This window comes from Symphalangus syndactylus, chromosome 2 (genome assembly GCF_028878055.3).
Source record: "Symphalangus syndactylus isolate Jambi chromosome 2, NHGRI_mSymSyn1-v2.1_pri, whole genome shotgun sequence".
NCBI classification, from domain to species: domain Eukaryota; kingdom Metazoa; phylum Chordata; class Mammalia; order Primates; family Hylobatidae; genus Symphalangus; species Symphalangus syndactylus.
The window spans coordinates 136,979,982-137,005,778 of NC_072424.2; the positions used below are offsets into that span (position 1 = coordinate 136,979,982).

A 25,797-nucleotide genomic window follows, 5' to 3' on the forward strand; every position below is an offset into this window, starting at 1 on the left:
CAGTGAATGAATGAAGCCTTCACAGATCTGTTGAACGACATTTGATCTTTTATGTGCCTTGCTTGATTTGCTTTCCACTGAGGTCACCTGCATTTCTCTCATCCTATCCTGGCTCTCACCATAACCAGTCTGAAGTCAGGTGGCAAAGTTGTGGAGTGTTGGAAAAAGCAGTCGGTGGTGGAACAAGTGGGTGGTGGGGGACATGACTCCCCCTTGAGGGCCCTGCCCAGCTGTTCCATAGTGGCCTGGCTGGCCCCTTCCTAGGCAGCCTCTTTGTCTTAGCAGCGTCTTTCCAAGGTCAGCACGCTCTTTTGCGATAAGAGTGGACATTGCTGAGCCCTGACTCTGTACTCGCCGGTGTTCTAGAAGAACCTGCACTTGATCCAACAAAGCAGAGAGTTCTTGGGTCCTTTTCTTTCCTTTTCCTTTCTAAAACTGTATAATAGACGCACAAATGTAAAAAATATTTACAATACCTTATAACAAATGCCAGACGCTATGTATTCCCTGTCTACTGCCTGGCTGTTTTGGTTTTTCTATTGAGATTTTGCTCTTGAGTGGTAGTAAAATGCCATTTTCCCTCTGTGATTCTATCATTAGTTCCCCAATATTTTCTTTAATAATAATAATATTTGGTATTTTAGAAGGTTTAGAGTTCAGAGCACCTTCCCCCTCATCATCTCACTTGATTTTAATTCTCGTCTACCTCATGAATAGGGCAGGAATCCTCACCCCCTGTGTACAGAAGGGGGACCAGAAGCTCAGAGAAAGAAGGGGCAAACTGAAGGAATCAATGGCAGCAGAAGGACGTAAATCAGCCTCCAGATTCTGAATTTGTCGTGTTGTGCATATCAACAGTTCTCATCTTTTCATTACATTTATTGATTTGGTTGATCTCATCAGAGACCATCATCTAAAGTTACATTCAGGCCATGCCAGAATGTTCTGTCTGTGGACACAGTGAGCTAAGGGGGTGCCTCTGGGCTCAAGGGAAACGCCGCTGCAGGGCAGGAGGCAGGACCATGCTGCCCACGTGTTAGCTCGTCCGCAGGGCCAGGCGTGTGGCGGGTTCCAGTCTCCGAGCATGGTGGTAGGCTCGGCGCTGGGAAATTTCACGTCTCAACGCATCTCTTGGGAAAAAGGACTTGGGTGGTTCTGAAGGGAAACCAGGTAGTGGAGGCAGAGGCAGGGAAATAGAGCCCCAGTGCATCTGTGAGTGTAGCTGAGGGTGCAGTGTGGTGCCAGCTGGCTTCGAAGCACTTTATAGTCTATACCAGGATTTCTTAAACAGGAGTCCGAGGATTGCTTCAGAGGGGAGAGGGGCAGAGATTGTGTTTTTAAAGAAACAGATTCTCAGAGGGCTTTGTTCATGTCCCCCCAAATATTGAGGACTCACTCTTTAGTAGGAATTCCATGAATAAAGGAATAATGTACGACTTCCGAAGTGGGGCTGTCCCTTATTATCCTGTTTGTTTTCAAGGTAGCCTCACAAAATCAAATGGTGTCCCTTGCATCCTTCAAACTCACCCTGGCATTCAGGACACTGCTATTCTCTGCTTGGAAGGGTCCTCGCCTGGCACAGCAAACTCCCATGTTTACCAGGATCCGACTTAAATCTCACCTCTGGGTGGTGCCTCCTTAGACCCCTGGGAAGACCTGGGTACTCCTCTAAGCCTCCCAGCACCCTCTCTGTCTCTAACGCCTGTCTCCCTGTCCTGTAGTGACTTGCTCACCTGTCACTATGTTGGAACACCTTGCTGTATTCATCTTCCCATCCCCAGCATCGATCTCTGTGCCAGGTTCACAGAAGGTGTCCAGGAGATCGCTGTGTGATTGACAGTCTGGAAGCTGGGCTACTAAGGGCAGTTGTCCAGCCAAATCTGAGTGAAACTGGGTCAGGATTTAAAGATGTGGTTAGTCTGATTCACACAGACTCTGTAAATGTCATTGAAGATTATCACTGGCATTTGGATGGTGTGGTCTCTGTGACCACAGGGCAGAAAATTCAATTATTCCGCACTTGCTGTATGCAAAGCACTCTACGGAATCCCATGGGTAGGAGGAAGTCTCAAAGAGGATGAAGACATTGGCCCTTCTTCCAGGAGATGTCTAAGTTCTATTTGATTGGGTCAAGATCATATAAAATTCAAGGTTTTGAGGCTTGGTCCCGTGGTCAGACTAGCCAGCTTGGGCCAGAAGTGTTTTGTGCTTGGATACTCTCACAGGTACACTTTGTGTTCTCAAACTAAACATCTGGTAACACAGAGCAATTGGCAAGATAATCAGGTTTCTTTTTGTAGGTCTTTGGAAGGAGAACAATTGGATAGTATGAGGGGATCATTTGCCAATTATAGATAGTAGCCCTGGAAAGCACTGGAGAGACCTGGGCCCTAACACGGGGAAAAAGGTTGGAAATTCATCGACGGGAGCAGAAGTTAGACACATTTTAATTTCACATGCTGTCTTGAATACTGTGTACCACGGCAGCATCTTTACTCGAGACTCACAATCATTAGATTCTTCTATAAACTGGATTCCCATTCAAGATTTTCTCATTCTCCTCTACTGTGGATATTAGCTTAGAATAGATCATTAGTGTCCATATAGAATTTGAAATCTTTATTTGAAGTTATAACTGCTAAAAATGATTGTTAAAATCATTCAGATATGAGGTTCCCAGATAGCAAATTTAAGCCTTCTCTAACCACACATCTTAAAGGGCCTCTGGGGACACCTCCACCTCCTTGTGAGACCCAGGAGTCTCTTCCAGAGTGCAGTAGCAGAGGAGTGGCTTCCCCGGCGAACAAACACTGCGTGGGGCACCGTGGTCCTGACCAGACACGCTGGCCCTCCTGGAGGCCTCAGGCATTATTTAGACCTTCAGCCAAGTCTCTCTTCTGTTTGGAGAGGTTGGGAAAGCGGGTTTCATCTCCTAATGGAAAACGAAAATCTGTCATCACCTTTCACATCATCAGCCTCCTGGAGCCCCCTAGTCCGTCTGACCGCAGTTATGTCCCAGATAATGAGGCTTCAATCAAGCCCCCTAAGTGCACAGCGCTGCAGGCTGAGCCCTCTCCGCACTCCTCTTCCTTCCCCACCTTCCTCTCTTCTGGATCTAGATCCCCCGACACCTGCTCAGTTACCAAGAGCAACCTGCTGGGGATCAGCTACCCCACTCTGGGGTGACGGTGGCTCGGGTGAGGACAGGGCTGTGTCTGCAAACAGCCCCCTCAGACCTTTCTCCCTCTCCCATCGCTCCCTGCTTCTTCCACAAAAGTCACAACATCACAGCCTGTAACTCAAAGGCTGATAGGATGTGCGGATAACAGCTATATAACCTTAATTCTCAGACGGTGGGAGACAGTCAGGGAATTTCGTGTCAGCCATCCACTGCTGTGGCTCCGTGGAAATGCTTCCAGCACAAACAACCTGTCTACACTGCAGAGCCGTTCACTCAGGAGGGAGGTCTGAGCACGGCTGGTATTTGCTGCCTCCGAAGGGGTCAGGGCTCTCTCTGCAGGGAGCCGGTGGTTCTGCTGCAGCAGCGGAGCCTCCAGCGCGAGTCGGTGACTCTCCTGCCCATGCCTGGGTGGATGTGAGCTCTGGTGTCTAAGACAGCCTGGAATTGTGCCCTGGGAGTGGGGTCTGGGGCAAGGGAGAGGCTGCAGTGTCATTACAGGGATGTCCTCCTTTCCTGGAGGTCACTTTGGGCTTGACCACGGGCTGTCCACTGCCTGGCGTGGTCTCTGATGTGCTGCTCTCTGAGGACCCTTGGTTGTGCTCTTTCGGGCTTATCTAACCTTACTCATGCAAGGACCCGAAGCTCTGGCATTCCCCAGATCTGACCTGGGATCCCTAGTCTTTCTCATTATCTGTGCTACCGCTTCCCAGAGTCTCCCTGGGAGAATCACCGCATCCACTTCCTGAGGTGGGTTTGATGAATGATGCAATGTGGCTATGGTGAGGGCGTCTGGCCTGTGGCAAATGCCCAGTAACTGGCTCAAGCTTTCGTTCTGCCTGGTCCCGCCTGACTGGGAGCCTTAGGGAGGGATATTAATGCTTATCCAGTTTGGCCCAATTCAGTAAAGAAAACTTTAAACTTAAACAACCCTCTTAGATGGACTACATTTTACTTTGGTGAATTGGGTTATTTTTTTCCCCTGCTCTTTGGTTGTTTTTGGAGTATACTAACATGATGCCAAAAATACCTTGGTGATTCGTGAACAACCTGATGTTTTGCCCCTGGGCTGCCACGTGTCCGAGGACAAGCTGGGTGCTACTTACACCTGCATAGTTCCTCCAGGCAGCAGGCTCACAGTCTGCTGCTGTCATGTAAAGCACCCTAGAGATGAGATCAGCCAGGCAGGCTGAGGTTAGGCCTCCGTTCATGGAGAGGCTCAGTGCCTTAGTGGGCTCCCTGGCAGCGGTTCACTGTGGTGGGTTTTCACCTACCTGGTGTGTGGCCGTGCCTTGCCTAAAATCTTGTCCAGTCTAGCAGCTGGCGCTGAGGAGCAGCTCTGAGCCAGGTTCCTGAGCTGTGGGAACAAACAAAGCAGGGCTGATCATTGTCTTGCCTGGTAGGAAACGGCGGCTGCACTTAGGGCACTCATGTAAGAAGTGTGTTCCTAAACAAAACGGAGAACACCAAATCGTCTCCTTGTTATCCTCTGCTCTGCTGCACTGCCTGGAAGGGACTTACACCTAAATTTGGAATAAATACATTTATCAACGAGGTCCCAACTCTCGGACCACTGGTGAATGGCCAGGGATGCCTGATTTGATGATAACATAAGACAGTTCCGGCAGAAAGGAGTGGGCTGTGGACCCTTCTGAAGCTCCAGTGGTTGAACTACTGGATTCAACTTAAAACATCAGTCCATTTTTGCACTAAGTGAAAGCAGTAGTTGTGCAAATCGTTGTACTCACACTGGCAAAGGAACCACCAGGGGCCGAAAGGGACAGGGCAGAAAAGCTCCCTCCCCAGCCCTCTCTTAGCCTGCTCGGTGTGATGAGGACTCTTGATTTCTGGGTCTCCAATGCAGCGACTCTAACTCTGAACATTGGCTGTGTTTCCAGCCCCTTTCATATGTGGCAATCTGACAACCAGTAAGCAGCGCTTTGACTTCATTTCTGCAAAATAAAGATCGCCATTGTTTTCTCGACTGTGTCCAGCTGTGTTTATTTTAAAGTACCTTATTTTCCATTTTATTGAGAATGGCTACAGAACTCTGCCATATGCTCTGCGTTAATGAGAGGGCATCTGTTCCATCCCATCGTGCTCGGTCAACATCTCACACACTCTGTTTACTCCTACTTTACAGGCAATAAGGAATCTCCAACAGATAATGGAAGAGTTGCTTCTTTCCAGACTGGAGGTGGCTTCGTGTGGAAGTGGAGAAGTGAGCACCCTCCCTGGCCCCTGCGAATCAGGTCTTCCTGGCTTGGGCTCGTTGGATTTTAGTCTCATGTTAAAAGGACCCAATTCCTGCCAGGTGTGGCATTAGATTTCACTGTGAGTAGAAATCCCTAAACATCGAACCTCCTGATAATCAAATGCAAAAACTAATTCCAAGGTCAAACAGAAATCATATTCATTGTCAAAAATCACATGGACCTTCCAGGATAGGAAAGAACAAGGAAGATGGTCAGGTATTACCCCTCACATGATCTTATACGGTAAACGAGGAGTCAGAATTCATATGAATATAAAGAGATGAATTGCAAAATCAGGCTGCAAATGACCAAGCTGTGGTGAATCAGGTGGACCAGAAAGGTCCTCTGAAGAAGCCGTGCTGGTGGGCTGGGCCAGGTCTCTCTCCAGCACGATGCGCCCGGACCAGGTCCAGGACAAAGCTGGGTGATTGAACTAGAAAAAAGAAAGACAACCAGGTGTGGCTTTTTGAGTGAAGAATGAGCCTCTTCTGTCTAAGATGCCCCATCTGTGTCCTAGCTAATGCCTAGCACCACCCTTATGAGGCAGGAGAATAGGGAATTAAGGTAACCAAGGGTTAAAGCAGAAGCAAAGGAACAGCAGGTGCAGCCAGTTCTAGGCAAGATTAGGCAGCATACAGGCCACATCCTCACTCCTGTGATAACAAAACGGGTTTCCACTTCAGCCTCTGATTGGTCGGGGGCCCATCCATCATAGCGGGTAACCAATTGGAGGCCTCTAAAGGGCATCTAGGGGTGTTACCAAATTATTTCAACTTAACAAAAACCCCAAAGAACATTGTAAATGAGCTGCTTGGTTGATCGAGCCAACTCTCACTCTGTAGAGTGTACTTTCTGTCTCTATAGAGTGTACTTTCACTTCAATAAATCTGCACTTTTGTTGCTTCGTTCTTTTGTTGCTTTGTGCATTTTATTAAATTCTTTGTCCAACACGCCAAGAACATGGACAACTCACAGTCACGGCTTCCCATCTGGTAACACTCATTCCTTTGCAAAAGGTTTCTTGATCCCTGTTAAAAGGCAAGTACCATGGTAAGGTGCTCTTATTCATGTACTCCTCCAGGTGAATGATTTGATGTCTTCCATAAAACCAGGATTTTATGGGAGAGGAAGTGGGGAGTATGAAGACCCCAGGAAAAGAGTCTTTAAAGAGGAGAAGATCCAATTTCACACCTTTGAGTAGTCCAGCTCTGGAATCCAGTAGAGGATTTTTGGAAGATTCACCAAGATCCGTCTTTCCTTTTCCTGCTGTTCTTTCCAAATAGGTAAAGGAGTGGCTGAGGGAAACGCAGCTTTGTGAGGGAAGCCTGGAGTGTGAGAAATCTGTTCACACTGGATTCTGTCTCGGGCTCGACAAAGGCTGTGACAGCAGACCCGCGATATGACAGGCTCACTGGTGTACACTTGGCTGTGTCTGCCATGGCTGTCAGGTGGGTTAGGAAGGAAAGGTCCCCCAGTTCATACTTCTGAGTCATCGGTCAGATATGAATTACGTTCTTTTTTTTTTTTTTTTTTCACTCACAGCTACCCTGAAGCTCCAGATCTACTTCCTGGCTCAGACCGCCTGCAACACATTGGTGTGGCATCTAGCGGGCTGTGTTTGCAGAACAGCAGGCTGGCTCTGTGCACCCGCTCAGTGGGGCTGGGCCTTAGCAACCTGCATTGAGGCTGCTCTTCCTTAACTTTTCTCTACCTGGCTTCATGAAAGTTAATTCTGCTGGGACCCCACGAGGCAGCAGAGAGCCCACTCTGCCCATGACTGGTGCCCTGGGCTGGCACGCAGAGTTTAATGGAGGAGACCGGGAGAGAGGGATGCCTGAGAACCAGGGATGTGGGCTGGAGCCGTGCCACCTCCTCTAACTCACCCGAGAGCCCAGCCAACCTGCTAAACCTTCCCCACAGAGCCTCAGCCTCCTTATCTGTAAAATGGGTATACTTTGTGTTTTCTCCTGCGTTTCCTTGCTCTCCTCAGGAATATGACAGTAGTTGAAGTCAGCTTTCTAAGCCTTGTCTTTTATGAAATGTAATGCTTTGTTTTCTCGTGAAAAGAAATGAAACTATCAGAGACCAGGCAGGAGACTTTTTTGGGCATAGAGTGAAGGGTTGCTCTTCCTTTCCTGCCCTCAAAATGTTCCTACAACCTTGCCCTTTAATGGGAAGTATTTTTGTTTCAGACCTAGTATTAGAGTGATTCTATATATCTAACACCTTCATCAAACCCTCTGAGAAACTGGGAACTTAGTGACTTGTGCCTGGTTCAGCTGTCTTCTCCAATGGATAATGTGTGCCTAAGGACAGGGACCGCATTCTCTTATTCAGTTTTCTATCCCCAGAGCCCACCTAGTGCAGGGCAGGGTGCTTTGTAAGTGTGTGCGAAGTTTCTGCTGAATGAACAAATTAGATGACATCATGTTCCAAGGAAGGTGGGAGCTGCATCTGCTCTGCTCTCCCTTTCTCTCCCAGCCCACGGCTGACCAGAGCGGGTGGCTGATAATGTGACTTCTAATGAGTTCATTCACCAAATACTAAATAAACAAAATCACAAGAGATTTTCTTATTTTGAGACAGGGTCTCGTTCTGTCTCCTAGGCTGGAGTGCAGTGGCGCAATCAAGGCTCACTGCAGTCTCGACCTCCCTAGCTCAAGCAATCGTCCTGTCTCTGCCTCTGGAGTAGCTGGGAGTACAGGCACACGCTACCATGCCAGGCTAATTTTTTTTTTAATAAATGGAGTTTTGCCATGTTTCCCAGGCTGATCTTGAACTCCTAGGCTCAAGCGATCTGCCCACCTTGGCCTCCCTAAGTGCTAGGATTACCAGTGTGAGCCACTGCGCCCAGCCCACAAGTGAAAATTTTAAACTATATTTTGTTAGAGAAGAGGGGACCCGAGGCTTGGATAACATGCAAGATCTTCATAAGACTTCATGGCAACAGCATTCACTTGTCATATTTTGATGACCAAATTGGAGAAAATAGCTCTTAAATTCAAACCGAGGGGCAAGGTAACTTATTTCAAATAGGATTTTTTTCCCTCTGTCTACAGTGGAGATTTAAAATTTTTCCATTCATTCTTGCACACCTACAAATTACCTGGCACTTGTCCAGTCATTCTGCAGTCAACATCGCCCAGATTCCATGCAGAATCCTTTGCAGACTCCTGAGGAGGTACAGACAAGTAGTGTCCCTGTCCTCATGGTGCTACATGAAAAGGTGCAGACAAGGAGTGTCCCTGTCCTCATGGTGCTACATGAAAAGGCAGGTGACCCAACAGGCAGCATTGGAGAAAGTGCCTAACTGTGGAAAGGCCAGTGGGACAGGCTCGGTGGAGGAGGAGCTTGCTGGACTAGAGAGGTCAGGGAAGGCTTCTTGGAGGAAGTGAGGTATGAGCTGGAACTAGAAATACCAGGAAGCCCAGGGCAGGCTTGGGAATGGGCTAGGCATGCTCAGGTCCCAGGGCATAGAGTAACAATCTGGCTGGAGGAAGGAATGGAGGAACAAGCTGATAGGAGGGTGATTTCATGTGGACTGCACCCCACGTTCAGGAGGTGACCACACAAGCCAGGATGGGTGGATAGATTTAGCTAATCCTGGAAGAAATCACGGAATAAAATTAAATATATGCATTGCCAGCTACAGATCCAGTTCCTTCTTCCTGGGTCTCTGTGCCCACCCTTCTTGGGGGCCATCCCTCACCTCCCTGCCACTGCCACAACCTTTGCCCTTTCTAAGCAGGTGCTGGGTAGGGAAAGAGGTACACTGGAACTTGCCAAATGTCCTCCCCATGCAACCTCTTGCAGAGGGCCATGTGTGATCTTTAGATCTCAAGATTTTCTTGATATTTATAAAAGCACCTTTGCCTCCATTCCCAAACTGAATTCTCCATCCCTGGGCTCCATCTTGAAGGGAAATGATCACAACCGTGGCGATTGGGTGTCTCCTACTGGTGAGAGTTGGTAACTACAGCAGCATCTAATTGTCCTTTTTCCAGACCTCTACAGGGTAAGAGCCTATGGGGAGCTGGTCTTGAGGTGGAATTCCAGCTAATATTTACTGGGTGTTTCCTGCATGCCAGGCACTTTCCTACAGGCTTGCAAAGGCGAACTCATTTTCTCCTCAGCAATCCTATGAAGTCAGTACTGTTGTTGTCTTTTTTTAATCCATGAGGAAACTGAAACACGGAGAGGCTAAAAATGTGCCTAAGATTCCCAGGATCAGGGAAGGCAATACATACTTCTGTTGTTGCAAACAAAATTGTGAGGAGGACCCGCTTTAGGGAAAGGCAGAGTGTGCCTGCTGTCACAGCACCGACTTTTAGCATTCGACTGCCTGTCTAGATTCTAGAGTTCTAGGAGTTCTTACTGATATAAATTGTAACATGGTGATCCTGGTTATTTAGAGAGTTAATGTTAAAACTCAATCATTTCGAAGGGTGCACATCATTTGACTCAACAAAATTTAAATACTTACTACCTGTAAGTTCCTGGCAGGATACTACAAAAATGAAAGAGAGTGTCACAAATAACAAAGTTAAAATAACTCACAGTGTGGTGTCAGTGATAAGACATGTATAGAAATAATCATAATACGAGAGAATGTTCTAGAAGAATGCTATTAATGCTATGGAAACACAAGGCAGAGGCTGTACTGCAGATCTTAGAGGACTTCCTGGAAGGGTGACTTTTGAGCTGGGCTGATGGTGGAGATGGTTGGGAGGGGCAAGGGAAGGTGTGTTTTGGTGGAGGGTGTAGTGCTGGCAGAGGCAGTGAGGCAGGAAAGCAGAGTGGTGCTTGGGAGGCCAATTGAGGATTGAGGCTGCTTGCAGCTTAAGTGAGGGCAATTAGGGAAGACTAAACCTAAGGATGGGCCAGACCACTAAGGAGTTAGGGATTTTAAATTATATTACATATAGTGAAAGTTTTCGATCAGGAAGGAGGGTCCAGAAAGCAATAGATACATTTGTTGGTGCAAACAAAATTGTGAGCAGGACCCGCTTTAGGGAAAGGCAACGTACGTACATATCAGGTAACATTCGCAAAGACTCTAAAGAGTGCTGTAAATAGAACACCCACACACCTGCCGGTGCCTGCCCAGTCTGAACAGCTTACCTGTCTCCAAACCTCCTTCTACCCCCCAGGGCTGGTATTTCAACATTAAACACCAGGTGAGGCGAGGGCTTGGATATGAAGAAGGCCCCAACTAAATTGTATATACAGCCATGCATCACTTAAAAACAGGGATACATTCTGAGAAATGTGTCTTTAGGTGATTTTTGTCATTGTGCAGACACCACAGAGTATACTTGCACAAATCTGGATGGGCCAGACCACTACACACCTAGGCTATATCGTAGACCCATTGCTCCTAGGCTACAAACCTGTACAACATGTGACTGTGCCGAGTACTGTGGGCAATTGTAATGCAATTGTAATTGTACCTATATGGTCAAAATGCAGTAGAAAAGATTTAAAATGGTTCACCTGCATGGGGCACTTAACATGGAGCTTGCAGGTCTGGAAGTGGATCTGGATGAGCCAGTGAGTGAGCGGGGAGTGACTGGGAAGGCCTAGGGCACTACTGCACATGACTGTACACACTGTACACTACTGTACACTACTGTAGGCTACTGCACACTACTGTACACTACCGTAGGCTACTGCACACTACTGTACACTACCGTACACTACTATAGACTACTGCACACTACTGTACACTACCGTACACTACTGTAGACTACTGCACTCTACTATACACTACCGTACACTACTGTAGACTACTGCACACTACCGTACACTACCGTACACTACTATAGACTACTGCACACTACCGTACACTACCGTACACTACTATAGACTACTGCACACTACCATACACTATCGTACACTACTATAGACTACTGCACACTACCATACACTACCGTACACTACTATAGACTACTGCACACTACCATACACTATCGTACACTACTATAGACTACTGCACACTACCATACACTACCGTACACTACTATAGACTACTGCACACTACCATACACTACCGTACACTACTATAGACTACTGCACACTACCATACACTACCGTACACTACTATAGACTACTGCACACTACCATACACTATCGTACACTACTGTAGACTACTGCACACTACTGTACACTACCGTAGGCTACTGTACACTACCGTACACTACTATAGACTACTGCACACTACCATACACTACCGTAGGCTACTGCACACTACTATACACTACTGTACACTACTGTAGACTACTGCACACTACTATACACTACCATACACTACCGTAGGCTACTGCACACTACTGTACACTACCGTAGGCTACTGTACACTACCGTACACTACTATAGACTACTGCACACTACCATACACTACTGTAGACTACTGCACACTACTATACACTACCATACACTACTGTAGACTACTGCACTCTACTATACACTACCGTACACTACTGTAGACTACTGCACACTACTATACACTACCGTACACTACTGTAGACTACTGCACACTACCATACGCTACTGTAGGCTACTGTAGACTACTGCACACTACCATACACTACCGTAGGCTACTGCACACTACTATACACTACCGTACACTACTGTAGACTACTGCACACTACCATACACTACCGTAGGCTACTGCACACTACTATACACTACTGTACACTACTGTAGACTACTGCACACTACTATACACTACCGTACACTACTATAGACTACTGCACTCTACTATACACTACCGTACACTACTGTAGACTACTGCACACTACCATACACTACCGTACACTACTGTAGACTACTGCACACTACTATACACTACCGTACACTACTATAGACTACTGCACTCTACTATACACTACCGTACACTACTGTAGACTACTGCACACTACTATACACTACCGTACACTACTATAGACTACTGCACACTACTATACACTACCGTACACTACTGTAGACTACTGCACACTACCATACACTACCGTAGGCTACTGTACACTACTATACACTACCATACACTACTGTAGACTACTGCACACTACCATACGCTACTGTAGGCTACTGTAGACTACTGCACACTACCATACACTACCGTACACTACTGTAGACTACTGCACACTACCATACACTACCGTACACTACTGTAGACTACTGCACACTACTATACACTACCGTAGGCTACTGTAGACTACTGCACACTACCATACACTACCGTACACTACTGTAGACTACTGCACACTACCATACACTACCGTAGGCTACTGCACACTACTATACACTACTGTACACTACTGTAGACTACTGCACACTACTATACACTACCGTACACTACTGTAGACTACTGCACACTACTATACACTACCGTACACTACTATAGACTACTGCACTCTACTATACACTACCGTACACTACTGTAGACTACTGCACACTACCATACACTACCGTACACTACTGTAGACTACTGCACTCTACTATACACTACCGTACACTACTGTAGACTACTGCACACTACCATACACTACCGTACACTACTGTAGACTACTGCACACTACTATACACTACTGTACACTACTATAGACTACTGCACTCTACTATACACTACCGTACACTACTGTAGACTACTGCACACTACTATACACTACCGTACACTACTGTAGACTACTGCACACTACTATACACTACTGTACACTACTGTAGACTACTGCACACTACTATACACTACCGTACACTACTGTAGACTACTGCACACTACCATACACTACCGTAGGCTACTGTACACTACTATACACTACCATACACTACTGTAGACTACTGCACACTACCATACGCTACTGTAGGCTACTGTAGACTACTGCACACTACCATACACTACCGTACACTACTGTAGACTACTGCACACTACCATACACTACCGTACACTACTGTAGACTACTGCACACTACTATACACTACCGTAGACTACTGTAGACTACTGCACACTACCATACACTACCGTACACTACTGTAGACTACTGCACACTACTATACACTACCGTACACTACTGTAGACTACTGCACACTACCATACGCTACTGTAGGCTACTGTAGACTACTGCACACTACCATACACTACCGTACACTACTGTAGACTACTGCACACTACCATACACTACCGTACACTACTGTAGACTACTGCACACTACTATACACTACCGTACACTACTGTAGACTACTGCACACTACCATACGCTACTGTAGGCTACTGCACACTACTATACACTACGATACACTACTGTAGACTACTGCACACTACCGTACACTACCGTAGGCTATTGCACACTACTATACACTACTGTACACTACTGTAGACTACTGTACACTACTATAGACTACTGTACACTACTGTAGACTATTGTACACTGTTGTACACTACTGTAGACTACTGCACACTACTGTACACTACTGTATACTGCTGTAGACTACTGCACACTACACTACTGTACACTACTGTACAATACTATAGACTCCTGTGCGCTACTGTAGACTGCTGTACACCACTGTACCCTACTGTGGACTACTGTAGACTTTATAAACACTGCACACTTAGGCTACACTAAATCTATAATTTTTTTCAATAGTAAATTAACCTTAGTTTACTGTAACATTTATTACTTTACAAACTTCATTTTTTTTCACTTTTTGACTCTTTTGTGATAACACTTAGCTTAAAACACAAGCACGTGATACTTCTGCACAAAATTATTCTTTATATCCTTATTCTATATATTTAAATGTTTTAAAATTTAGTTTTACTTTTTAAACATTTTCATTTAAAAACGAAGACACAAACATGCACGTTGTCCTAGGCCATCACAGGGTCATGATCATCAAGGCCTGAGTAGGGAGCGGGAATTTTTCAGCTCCGTCGTAATCTCATGGGGCCACTGTTGTATGTGTGACCCATTGTCCACTGAAACGTCATTGTGCGGCCCATGGCTGTAGTTGCTTTGAGGGAAGAGAGGAGCCACAGACAATAATGATAATACCAGCTGAAACCTCTTAAGTCACTTGCTCTGGGCTGGGCACGGCTCTTGACAAGCTCTATGGCAGATCTCATTTTATCTTGGCCATAACCCTTCAAGGCAGAGACTCTCATCATCCCTGTGTGACAGAGGAGGACACTGAAACCCAGAGAGGCCAATTGACTTACTCGAAGCCACACAGCTAACAAGCGGAGAGCTGGAATTCACTCCCAGGTTGTCTGTGCACCTGTCCTGTGGGTTAATGCCCAGACCAGTTTCTCAGATGCTCAGCTCTAACCGTAGAGGAGCCACGGAAGCAAGGCCTGAGGACACAGGACGTGGGCAGAGACTGTCCAGAAAAGGAGGAGGCTCTTTGAAGGGAGTGAGGTCCCGGGTGAATCACAGAGCGCAGAGGCTCCCTGCCTGTGTCAGCCGGGGCCAGCTTCCCAGGGAGCGTGGCCTGATCTGGCCTCATCTGAGAACCTGTGTGTGGCATGTGAGCAGTGTGTATGCGGTGTGTGTGTGCTCACCGTGTATACAGCAGGCGTAGTGTGCAGTGTGTGTGCATGCAGTGTGCGTGTGCATACAGTGTGTGCAGCTAAAATATTACCCACTCTGGCTTCGAACCGCACTGGAAATTTCCATGTGAAGAATTTCTTTTCCCAGTCACCTCATGAACTAACTCATCAAGTCATGATCGCAGCTAAAGCTTCTCACAAGATTATTTACCAGCAGGGCCACTAGCTGGGAAAGAGAAGGAATCACCAGGCAGAGCTCTTGCTGCAGGGTGGTGTCCCCAGTCCACCTGCGTTAGTGGCCACCCTGCCCTCGGGGCCTATCTGACAGGGCCTATGACAACAGGAGCTCAAGAGCCTCCCCCGACTAGTGTAGAAACAAACGCCTTTACTTACATCGTTTGAATCTTCACAAGGACACTGAAAGGCAAATGTTTTAATTTAAGACATTCAACATACAAAACAATAACACCAAGCAAAAGGCCAACCTGAGATTCAGAGAGGTTACTTGGATTGCCTGAGGTCACACAGCGCAAGTAGGCAGTCACCTAGGTCCTATGATTTAATGGATTCTTCTAAACTTCCTGTATTTAGACACCATTCCTATTACCATATGACCCAGCAGTAATTATCCTTGGTATACCCCAAGATAATTAAGAACATATGTCTGGCCAGGTGCGGTGGCTCACGCCTGTAATCCCAGCACTTTGGGAGGCCGAGGCAGGCGGATCACGAGGTCAAGAGATCGAGACCATCTGGCCAACGTGGTGAAACACCGTCTCTACTAAAAATACAAAAATTAGCCAGGTGTGGTGGCATGCGCCTCAGCTTACTCGGGAAGCTGAGGCAGGAGAATTGCTTGAACCCGGGAGGTGGAGGTTGCAGTGAGCCAATATCACGCCATTGCACTCCAGCCTGGCAACAGAGCAAGACTCTGTCTCAAAAAAAAAAAAAAAAAGTATATCCACACAAAGACTCTTGTGCATGAATATTCACAGCAGCCTTATTCATAATAGCCAAAGTCGAAATAATACAAATGGCTATCAACTAATGAGTGGATAAGCAAAATGTGGTTTATCCACACAATGGAATATTATTCTGTTGTAAAAAGGGATGAAATACTGATTCATGCCACAACATAGGTGAACCTCGAACCATTATGCTAACTGAAGAAAGCTGGACACAAAAGACACATGTGATATGATTTCATTTATGTGAAATATAAATAGAACAGGCAAATCTATGAAGACAGAAGGCAGATTAGTGGCTGCCAAGGGCTCGAGCATGGGGGCAGTGCAGACAGACTGCTAATAGGTATAGGGTTTCTTTCTGGGGTGAGAAAAATTGTCTGGAATTAGATGGTAGTGATGGTTGCACAATGTTTTGATATGTGAATTTTATCTGAAGGAAAAAAGTAAAAGTAAAACAAAAGACAAAACCAAAAACCTGTATCCCTTGCATGACATTGAATTCTCTACTCTCTGCCACATTGTCTGTATTTCTACCCATTAGAGAGCCTTTGAGTTGAGAAATGCCTCATTGAATAGGCAAATGTCTTCCCAAAGCTATTAGTCGTTTGCACCTTAGAGTGATTCGGTTCAGAGAGGTTCTGTTTCTCCCAACCACTGAGAGAAAGATGCTTGGGAAGGAGGATGAGCTGCTGGAAACCAGCTCTGAGGAAGGAGCCAGTGGGAGCCATTATCTTGGCTAATGTGGGAATCCTGTTGTCCCTACCTAGGCCGGTGGCCTGGGCTCTGGGATCTGGGCCTAGAGGTGGAATGGTCAGGCGGCCCTCACCTCAACGGGTTCCATGGGGTCATCCCCAAGGGGCATTGTTTGGCTGTTTTGAGCCGTCTGCTTTTCCTCTGCTAAGTCACAAAGTAATTCATCATAGACTCTTCTTTCGTTATTTATCCCTTTTAGGGATCAGGACAGAATAGTGCGTCCTCTGTCTTGAGAAGTTTGCATCCAGCTGTGCCATGGACCAGCCATGCTCATGGGTGAGTTACTTAACCTGTCTGTGCCTCAGTTTCCTGTCTGTAAAATATCAGTAATAATAGTTCTTATTACCCAATTGGGCTGGTTGATAGAGTATTACACAAGTTACTCTAGGTGGAGTGCTTAGATTGCTGCTGGCCACTTCATGATGGCTGTGTACTTGATATTATTAACAATTGTAAGACATTTTATGAAGACTCTGAGTGGTCAGTTCATCTTTTTAAAAAGCTCATGGAAGGAATAAATTCATTCTCTGTTTTCTTTCAGATTGCCTCTCGTTTTGATATGGACGGGAGGCAGGAAAATACTGGGTAGAAGAGGGCGGTTCCCGACAAAGGCCCCAACCTTAAGCCTGAAGACCCACGACCCTAAATGAAGGCAGCCATTTCTGGTTTTGTGCCCAAAAAGTTGCCTTTTGGCCTGCCACGCCCAACATCTTGCCCCCATAAAAATCTGAGACCTTAGCGGGCACACACACAAGCAGTCAAATGTTGGGATGAGCAGACCAGTGGACCAGCAGACCAGCAGACCAGTAACGGTGGAACAACGCAGCAGAGAAAGAGAGAAGAGGAGGGATGTCTGAATGCCAAGGGGAATTTGGCCGGGGGCAGTTAGAAAAGTCTGGCCGCTGGGCGGCCCGACTCCAGCGGAAGACCACCTTCCCACTCCATCCCCTGTTCTGGCTCCCCATCCATCTCCCTGAGAGCCACCTCTACCACTCAATAAAACCTTTCATTCATCCTTTGAGGCCATATGTGATTTGATTCTTTCAGGACACTGGGCAAGAGCTCGGAATACAGAAGATTGTCCCAGTGGTCCCCTGCCCTTGCGATAAGGCAGAGGCTCCATTGAGCTGACTAAGACACAAGCCCAGATGGCAAATCTGAAAGAGCTGTGTAGCGCACACCCACTTGGGCTTGGGGAGTCACAGACACCCATTCCTAGATGGTGCCGTGGGGCCAGAGCCCAAAAGGGCTTTCCCTGGCCTCTGCACCTGCCCATCTGCATGCTCCCCCAGGGGTCTGAGCTGTAGGCAAGCCACACCCCTGTTGCACGTCCTGCCAAGGGGAATTGGGGAACTCTACTGTTTCAGTTTCATGTTCCCCATATTTGTCTGTTAGGCAGAGACTGCTTTTGAGTAAATTTCTTACAACTAACAAAGGAAATACATTCTACTTTAAATTATATCATAATTCTGTGCCCCAATGGAAATAAAGTTTCCAAAGGAGCAACACTTTAATAATTTTAAACACATTTTAAGAAAAACAGTTCCATGGGTTGAGGACACAGGAACAAGTGATTCTGAGGGCAAGGCTGCAGTTCTCAGTCTCGGTTAGCCGTTTCTACGAAGCAAGAGTTTTGGTCTGAGAGCCCAGGTTTAACCTCAGATGTGAGTAGATAATTCCAAATCTAGGAAATGCAAGTCGGTTTCCTTCAGAGGAGTTGGGAGAGCAGGTGACTTCAACCTCCAGCTCAGTAAGTCAGGGACGTGAGACTCTTCTGAGGTACTCAGGGCAGGTATTTCACCCAATCTGTGTGATGGTTGCTGTGTGTGGGAAGGGCTGAGGAGCACATCCCATGGCTTGCCAGTGCCTTGACAATTGGAGTCAACTCAAGAAGGAACGCCAGGGCTCTGTACTCTGGAAACTTGGCAGTGAGAGATGAGCAGAGACATTCCTGAGCTGTCATTTGGCAACAGTTCCCCATGGAGCATGGCATTGCTCTGAAATCAGCCTGTGTCTCCAGTGAGAAAGCCTCTGGCAAAATATTGCTTCACTTCATGAAGACACAGCCTGGGGGATCTTTCTCATTCAGGAACAATCTTTCTGAATCACCATAGGCTGATTCTATTTCAATCAGCAACAACTGGATTTCGGGCAACCACCCAAGGAGCCCTCTTTATTGATATTTCAGGACTTTAAGTTATATTACAGCCATATTCTGGCAGATATGATATGTATCAATAAGTCATGCTACAACAGGACAATGATTTTCTAAATATGTGGGAAATCTTCACTAATTCATGGGATCAGGGGGTCACTGGGTTGACCTTGTGCCCCAAACCATCAGAAGTGACGATGGGTTTGCTAAATCAGGGTGCCACCAGTGACGGCCTCTCTGTTATGCAAATCACTACATACTTAATGCCACAAGCTAGCCAGCTCCTGCACTGAGGCTGGGTGGCTACGCAACAGTGGAAAAGCATTGCTGATATCAGTCCCTTGTGGGATGGTGCCCCGGTGGCCAAGCAGGAAACAGAATCAAGCACTGCATGTGGCCCTGACTTGGTGAAGGGATGGTGGCCTCAATGAGTTACAAAGAGCAAGGGGCGGGTCATAATGTGACCCACAGGGATTAGCAATAATGAGGACGGGCCCTGGCTACCAAGAGGAAACTGACTCCTGCTCAAGGACCGTCCCTGTTGATGCCATGCCAAGATCATTCCATCCTTTGGCAACAGATCTGGTCTTGGACAACCTCCAGCCCATGAAACTCTTTCTCCTGTTGTCTTTTTGGCTTCCCAAGGGAGCAAAGCACTAATCCTAATCTTTCAAACTGCTGCCGCTGGGAGCGGCTAGGGGGAGACACCAAGTTTCCGTCTCAGGGTTGCCTGTGTCTCCCTGGGGGGAGATAGACCTCATAGAGGAGTCTAGAACAATCCCATCCCCAATCTTTACCCAAATGATAAATGACCAAAAACATCTCCGAGCCACCCTTGGAAAAGAAGATTATTTCCTCCTTCTCCAGGAGTCTCTGCCTGCTTCTAGATCCCGGGAATAACCCTTATTTTTAATTCATCAGGATTAAAAAGAAAATAACTCATTACGGGGTAATTCTGAGTTTGGGCGTTAGCAGAGACCAGGGTGGGACAGGGGACAGGGGCATTCTCAGTGTTCATGGCCCTTGCCCAATTCTATTCCTCTCTGTGCTTCTTCTCATCCCCTCCCCAAGCCCATCAGGTGCTGAAGAGGCCACGTCCCAGGAAACCCATGCTCCCTGGTGGCCCTCCAGTGGCTCTCCTTGTGGTTGCTGTGGCCTTTTTGTTATAAGCATTATAGGCTGTGCATGATAAGACACTTAACTATGAAGGGAAAAGCCAGAGATAAACACTTAAAATGACAAAGATACTGCAAGACAGGGCAAGGATCTCTCCCCTGATATCTAGCAGTGAAAGAGGAAGGAGGATGCCCGCCTTGGGACAGATCATGAGGCCAAGGCTGAAGGTTAAATGAACTTCCCAACTACAAACTAGACCAGCCCCCATGTGTCCTTTAGCTGTATCTTCTCTTCCAAAATCTTATACTGTAGCAATTTTAGGTCATTGTCCTTAGCTTTGAAATTGTTTAAAGAAACTGAAGGAAAAGGAAAAATTTAGGTTGCTTTTTCTTCTGCCTGAAATTTTAGAAGATTCTTCAACGAAGCCTGTCTGAACTGAATACCCCTGATATCACAGGCCATATACAACATGTGTTTATCTGTTCTCATGCTGCTATAAAGAACTTCCTAAGACTGCGTAATTATAAAGGAAAGAGCTTTAATTGAATCACAGTTCCACAGGGGCTGGGCAGGCCTCAGGAAACTTACAATCATGGCGGAAGGGGAAGCAAATACATCCTTCTTCACATGGTGGCGGCAAGGAGAAGTACAGGGTGAAGCGGGGGAAAAACCCAGAATAAACCCCTCAGATCTTGTGAGAACTGACTCAGTATCAGGAGAACAGCATGGAGGCAATGGCCCCCATAATTAATTTACCTCCTGGCAGGTCCCTCCCATAACATGTGGGGATTATGGGAACTACAGTCCAAGATGAGATTTGGGTGGGGACATAGCCAAACCATATCAATACTCTTGCTTTCATAAGATTAAAAATGGTGAACTCTAACAAATGATTTTTTTTGCAAATTTTTTTTTTGCAAAGCAGTTAGTTGTTAGTCACTAATCAATTTATCTACTTTTTTCAAAAAAACCTTGTTCATGTAAAGTGACCTGTTTCTCTCACCTACTGTGTCTAATCTGAGAGCAAGCCTTGTTGATTTCTTCCTCTGAAGTATCTCACAACCTCCCAGTTCTCTTGGCTACCACCCAGGCCCTCATCTCTCCTGTGTGGCTTACTGCAAAACAGCAAGCTCTCTGCTTCCTCCACCCCACCCTCTCAATGGCAGGCAGATTTTCATTTTAAAGCACAAATCCAGTCATGTCACCTTCCTGTGGGGGAGCGGCTTGTCATCACCCATGCCATAGGTTCCCAGCAGTTCACAGGGGAGCACAGGCCTTTTGTCCTGGAACCCCCTTTGTTTTGTGACCCCAGGTCTGTGCCAGGATATTCCCCTGGCTTGCAATACTCTTCTCTGCCTAGAAGACCTGGCCCAGTGTCATCTCTTCTAGAAACGTCCCTGTTTCCTCAGCGGGGAGGCCTCCTCGGTCCTTTCCTGGCCACTTTGCCCTCCATGTTAGTGCTGACCACACTGCACTGGCTTTGATTCCACATTGGTTTCTTCACTGGCCGGGAGCTCTTTGGTAAGGTCAGCTCTGTGTCCCACACGCAGCACACATCTGACCAGTGCTTGTGGCATGAATGCGTATCTGAATGATAGGGAAGTTGCTAAATGTAATTAAAAAGAAAAAGCAACTTATGAAACTTCTGTTTCCAAGAGTGCAGGACGTGAGACAGGAGCCTCTCAGTGAGCCTGTCTGAAGTGAGTGGTAGGCTTTTGCTACTCCTGCTGGTTACACAGACCCTTCCCCTTCTTAAGTCTTGAAGAGCGATTTGGTTTTCTGCAACAATTTCTACTCTGAATTTGGGCATGCACCAGAGGTTGTTGCTGCCCCTTTAAGTTTGGCTGTGTGGTTTAAATGTAACCCTCTCATCCTTCCTCCTTCTCCTTTGCTCCAAGATGGAGGGTTTCACAGAAAACACTACAGGGATCTTATAAAGAAAGAAGTCCATCCCTTAAATAAATTAACGTTTCATTTCATTTGACAAATGTTGAATTCATTTAATATCAACAAATACTGACGATTTCAATTTACCATCGTTTGTAAATGAATTAACAAATTATAATTCATTTAACATCAACAAGTATTGTCTGGGCCGTTACTCTTGTATACTGAGTTGTGATTGTTCTTGATCCTAAACTAAATTTGGATCCTTATGTTCCTGAAAATATGAAGACTTGTTATTTTTCTTCTATACCAGTGTTTCTTTCTAATGAAACTATAAAATTACTTTGAGAACCCTTTATGATACTATCCTGTATGATTTACTGCCAGCACTTGGAAGATGTGACGCCAAGCCAGAAAAGTGGAGGAAAGGTTTAAATTCTTGTGTAGAACAGAAGATCCCAACTCCCAGGCTCAACAAATGTCCCTTCCTCCTGTTATTGCTTCAGTTTGAGATTTCTAAAGAAATATTTCTTTAAGAACTTAAAAAAACTATATGTTGATTTTTAGAAAAATATAGATAGATAAAAAGAAAAAAATCTCCAAAATTTCTACATCAAAGCTAATCACTGTCAGCATTTCAATGCAGCTCTTTCCAGATATTCATATAAACATATTCTTCTAGACCTCTACATAAATTAAAATTGGATCAATCAATATACTTTCTTTGAATAATGGTCTTTAAGTTGGAGACGATTTTTGCCCCCTTTGTGATGGAGGTTTGCTATACTCTATCTCCCTTAACATGTGAGGGCTCAACCTACTTCAGGCTGAAATCTCCCTACTTACCCTGTGCTTGGTAGCAGGGACACCACAGCTGTCCCCCTTGGGTGCTCTGGGAGGCTGGGGACCAGGCATGGTGGTGCCACTCCAAGAGGGCCAGGAGCTGAGCTTAGAGAGTCTCAGGATCACGGTGGACCGGAGCAGTCAGAACACCCGCGGGCCATTCCAGACAGAGGTGCCCTGAGAAGGGCTATTCCAGGCAGAAGACACGTGCGCCTGCGCTCACTCACCGGCGCGATCTCTCTCTGCCAACTAATTAGAAAGTAGCAAGTTCTCTTTCCTTCTCTCTCTCTCATCCTGAACTTGGACTGATCTGCCAAGTTCTTAGGAAATTCATGCCACGAGGGTCTATTTTCAGCAAATGTGACTTGTAGAGTTATCCTTGAGCAAAACCGTTCAGCCAGGCACCCGACAAAGCGGAGGCTTTTGTCACATGTTGGACGCTTACCCAGGGGCACAATGTGGAGAAGTGATTGGAAAGCTGGGCTCTCTTCCCCCACATGGAGCGCAGCGGCTCCGCCAGCGATGGCTTTTTATAGCCTGCACAGGTGGTTGTGCTGCAAGCCCCCCTCTCCGGAAGACAGAGTGCTCTGCTCCTCACCCCTGCTGGGAGAAACCTGTTAAGAGAGAAGAGAAGCTCAAATAAATGACTTGCCTTCTCCTGGGAACTTAAAGTGCATTGACATTTTCAAGGTTTTCCTTAACGGAGATCAGATATTGGACTGAATCCATTCTAACAGGTAATCAAGAGAAAATATGTATTCTTTAAGAACTTTCTATCAGTAACAGGGTTAGTCTTTGAGAAAAACCTTCAGAATTTTAGACTTAGTTGCAACTTGAAAATTAATCTGGTCCATATTGCTCATTTCCTAAATAAATAAAGACTCAAAATCAGTAATTTCTTCAAGGTCTAGAAGTAGTCAGATTTTGTTTGACCTTTTTTTTTTTTTTTTTTTAAATGGAGTTTTGTTCTTGTTGCCCAGGCTGGAGTGCAATAGTGTGATCTTGGCTCACTGCAACCTCCGCCTCTGGGGTTCAGGCGATTCTCCTGGCTCAGCCTCCCAAGTAGCTGGGATTACAGGCATGCGCTACCATGCCAGGCTAATTTTGTATTTTTCTTTTTTTTTTCAGTAGAGATGGGGTTTCACCATGTTGGTCAGGCTGGTCTTGAGCTCCTGACCTCTGGTGATCCACCCACTTTGGCCTCCCAAAGTGCTGGGATTACAGGCGTGAGCCACTGTGCCTGGCCTGTTTGAGCTCTTATAGTTTGCCAGCACATTAAAATATAGTCTTTGCTACTGCATTCATCCTTGGCCTTGAGATACAGCTGGCATTCCATACCAAGGTGCATATTCTATTAATAGATGCCTTTAGTTTGTCTGGGTGCCACACATACGCAACAGACATCTAGTGGGAGCAGAATGACTTTCTCTATTGACCTTTGTACACACTGAAGCTCATAATAGTGGTTTCCAAATACAGAAGCATCTGTTAAAAATTCAAAACTGAAGCTCCCTTCTTAAGACTGCATGTCAAGGAAATCATACCTTTATCTTTAACCTTCCTTATTATTATTATTTTATTTATTTTTTGAGACAGAGGCTTGCTCTATTGCCCAGGCTGGAGTGCAGTGGCATGATCTCCGCTCACTGCAACCTCTGCCTCCCAGGTTCAAATGATTCTCCTGCCTCAGCCTCCCGAGTAGCTCGTATTACAGGTGCGTGCCACCATGCCCGGCTAATTTTTGTATTTTTAGTAGAGATGGGGTTTTGCCATGTTGGCCAGGCTGCTCTCGAATTCCTCATCTCAGGTGATCTGCCTGTCTTGGCCTCCCAAAGTGCTGGGATTACAGACATGAGCCACTATGCCCGGGCTCTCTCTTTAAATAATGTGGAAGGAGAAGAATGACTTCAGTGCAGGAAAAGAGAAGCTGAGGTTAGTTTGGCACAGATTCTCAGTTCTGCAAGTTAAATTGCCTCTATTTCAGATTTTTCTGCACTGAGGTATTTACACGTTTATTAATTGAAAGGTAAGGTAATCTGAAATAAGCAGAACCTCTAGTGGGATGGCCTGTGTAAGTGGTCTGCTCTGTTATAGCATCTCCACTGCTTTCTCAGGGCCATCCTCATGGTTGTGGGGAAGTTGTGTTAGGACGTGGTGCTGCCTCTGGCCATATTTGTTTGGTTTAGAGGTGGATGAGTGGCTATTCCTGGGCCAGGGATGTCTCCACCCTGCTCCTGGCCATAGTAAGTCCTTGGTTCAGGAATAACCATCAGACCCAAATTAGGATAGAGCTGTTTTCTGGAAATTTTGCAAGTGGAATGAAGAGATGAAACCATCTCTTAAGTGCTAGGATTGTGAGAGGAAAAGTTGGGGATCCTTCAGGGGACCATTTGCCCCCACCATCTGTTCTTGGGGAGGGGAGAGCAGTTTGCAAGAAGAAGGAGCAGAGCAGGAGGGGATGGAGGGGCCCTCTTGGCACTGCCGCCTCCTGGAGGTCCAGGTGTTTTCTAATTTGGGTCTTGTGACTCTTTCCAGAATCTTCTTGTCAAATCCTAAAATCAATCCACTGTACAGGAAGCAGTTATGGCTGTGTATTAGTCTGTTTTCATGCTGCTGATAAAGACATACTCAAGAATGGGCAATTTATGAAAGAAAGAGGTTTAATGGACTCACAGCTCCACATGGCTGGGGAGACTTCACAATCATGGTGGAAAGTGAAAGGCATGTCTCACATGGCAGCAGGCAAGAGAAGAGAGCTTGTGCAGGGAAACTCCCTTTATAAAACCATTGGATCTCTTGAGATTCATTCGCTGTCATGAGAATAACACAGGAAAGACCTCCGCCATGATTCAGTTACCTCCTACCAGCTCCCTCACGCAACATGTGAGAATTGTGGGAGCTACGGTTCAAGATGAGATCTGGGCGGGTACACAGCCAAACCATATCAGGCTGATTTCTATAATATTTGACCAAAAACTTTCTAATGTATGTAGTTCATATAATTAATTTTCTGCTAAAGAAGTTCTAGAAGACAAAACAAAATGAAAACCTTTCTTTGTGCATTTCAACAGAAAATGGCATAACCTACAGATGGC

At 46.1% G+C, this 25,797-nt stretch overlaps 1 protein-coding gene across 2 annotated transcripts in view; it reads right to left on the bottom strand.

Moving 5' to 3' along the window:
• Positions 1 to 22,884, bottom strand: part of LOC134733499 (uncharacterized) — a 44,851-nt gene extending 21,967 nt beyond the window's left edge. The window contains exons 1-3 of one of the 2 annotated variants that reach the window (XR_010117041.1): positions 22,706 to 22,884; positions 4,453 to 4,535; positions 2,684 to 2,932 (exon numbers count right to left, since the gene is read on the bottom strand). Coding sequence is in view for 1 of the 2 variants with exons in the window: in XM_063623067.1 (XP_063479137.1) it covers positions 4,453 to 4,535; positions 22,706 to 22,774 (152 nt within the window). In the remaining variant the exon portion in view is untranslated. Of the gene's footprint in view, positions 1 to 2,683; positions 2,933 to 4,452; positions 4,536 to 22,705 lie in introns of those variants that run through there. The other variant, XM_063623067.1, reaches the window with a different exon arrangement.
• Positions 22,885 to 25,797: the final 2,913 nt, after the last annotated feature.